The sequence below is a fragment of the Cariama cristata genome, unplaced genomic scaffold, assembly GCF_000690535.1.
Source record: "Cariama cristata isolate BGI_N322 unplaced genomic scaffold, ASM69053v1 scaffold28895, whole genome shotgun sequence".
NCBI lineage: Eukaryota > Metazoa > Chordata > Aves > Cariamiformes > Cariamidae > Cariama > Cariama cristata.
In genome coordinates, this window is record NW_009617346.1 from 1 (window position 1) to 222 (window position 222).

The following is a 222-nucleotide window of genomic DNA, read 5'->3' on the forward strand; positions in this document are numbered from 1 at the left end:
GTGCTGCTGCCCTCCCTGTCCTGCCTCATCTTCACCGCGCCCGCGGAGGGCCTCGGCAGCAGGCAGCATGTCTGCGGTGCGCAAGAAGTTTGGGGATGAGTACCAGGCAGTGGGCCTGACTCGCAGCAGCACCCGCAGAGAGCGGCAGCGCTTCGTGGACAAGAACGGGCGCTGCAACGGGCAACACGGGAACCTGGGGGGGGAGGGCAGTCGCTGCCTCTC

At 68.0% G+C, this 222-nt stretch overlaps 1 protein-coding gene across 1 annotated transcript in view; it reads left to right on the top strand.

Moving 5' to 3' along the window:
- The first annotated feature begins 67 nt into the window (after nucleotides 1–67).
- KCNJ3 (potassium inwardly-rectifying channel, subfamily J, member 3) overlaps nucleotides 68–222 on the top strand; it is a 9,823-nt gene continuing 9,668 nt past the window's right edge. The window contains exon 1 of the mRNA XM_009700508.1: nucleotides 68–218. Coding sequence (XP_009698810.1) covers nucleotides 68–218 — 151 coding nt within the window. The remainder of the gene's footprint in view (nucleotides 219–222) is intronic.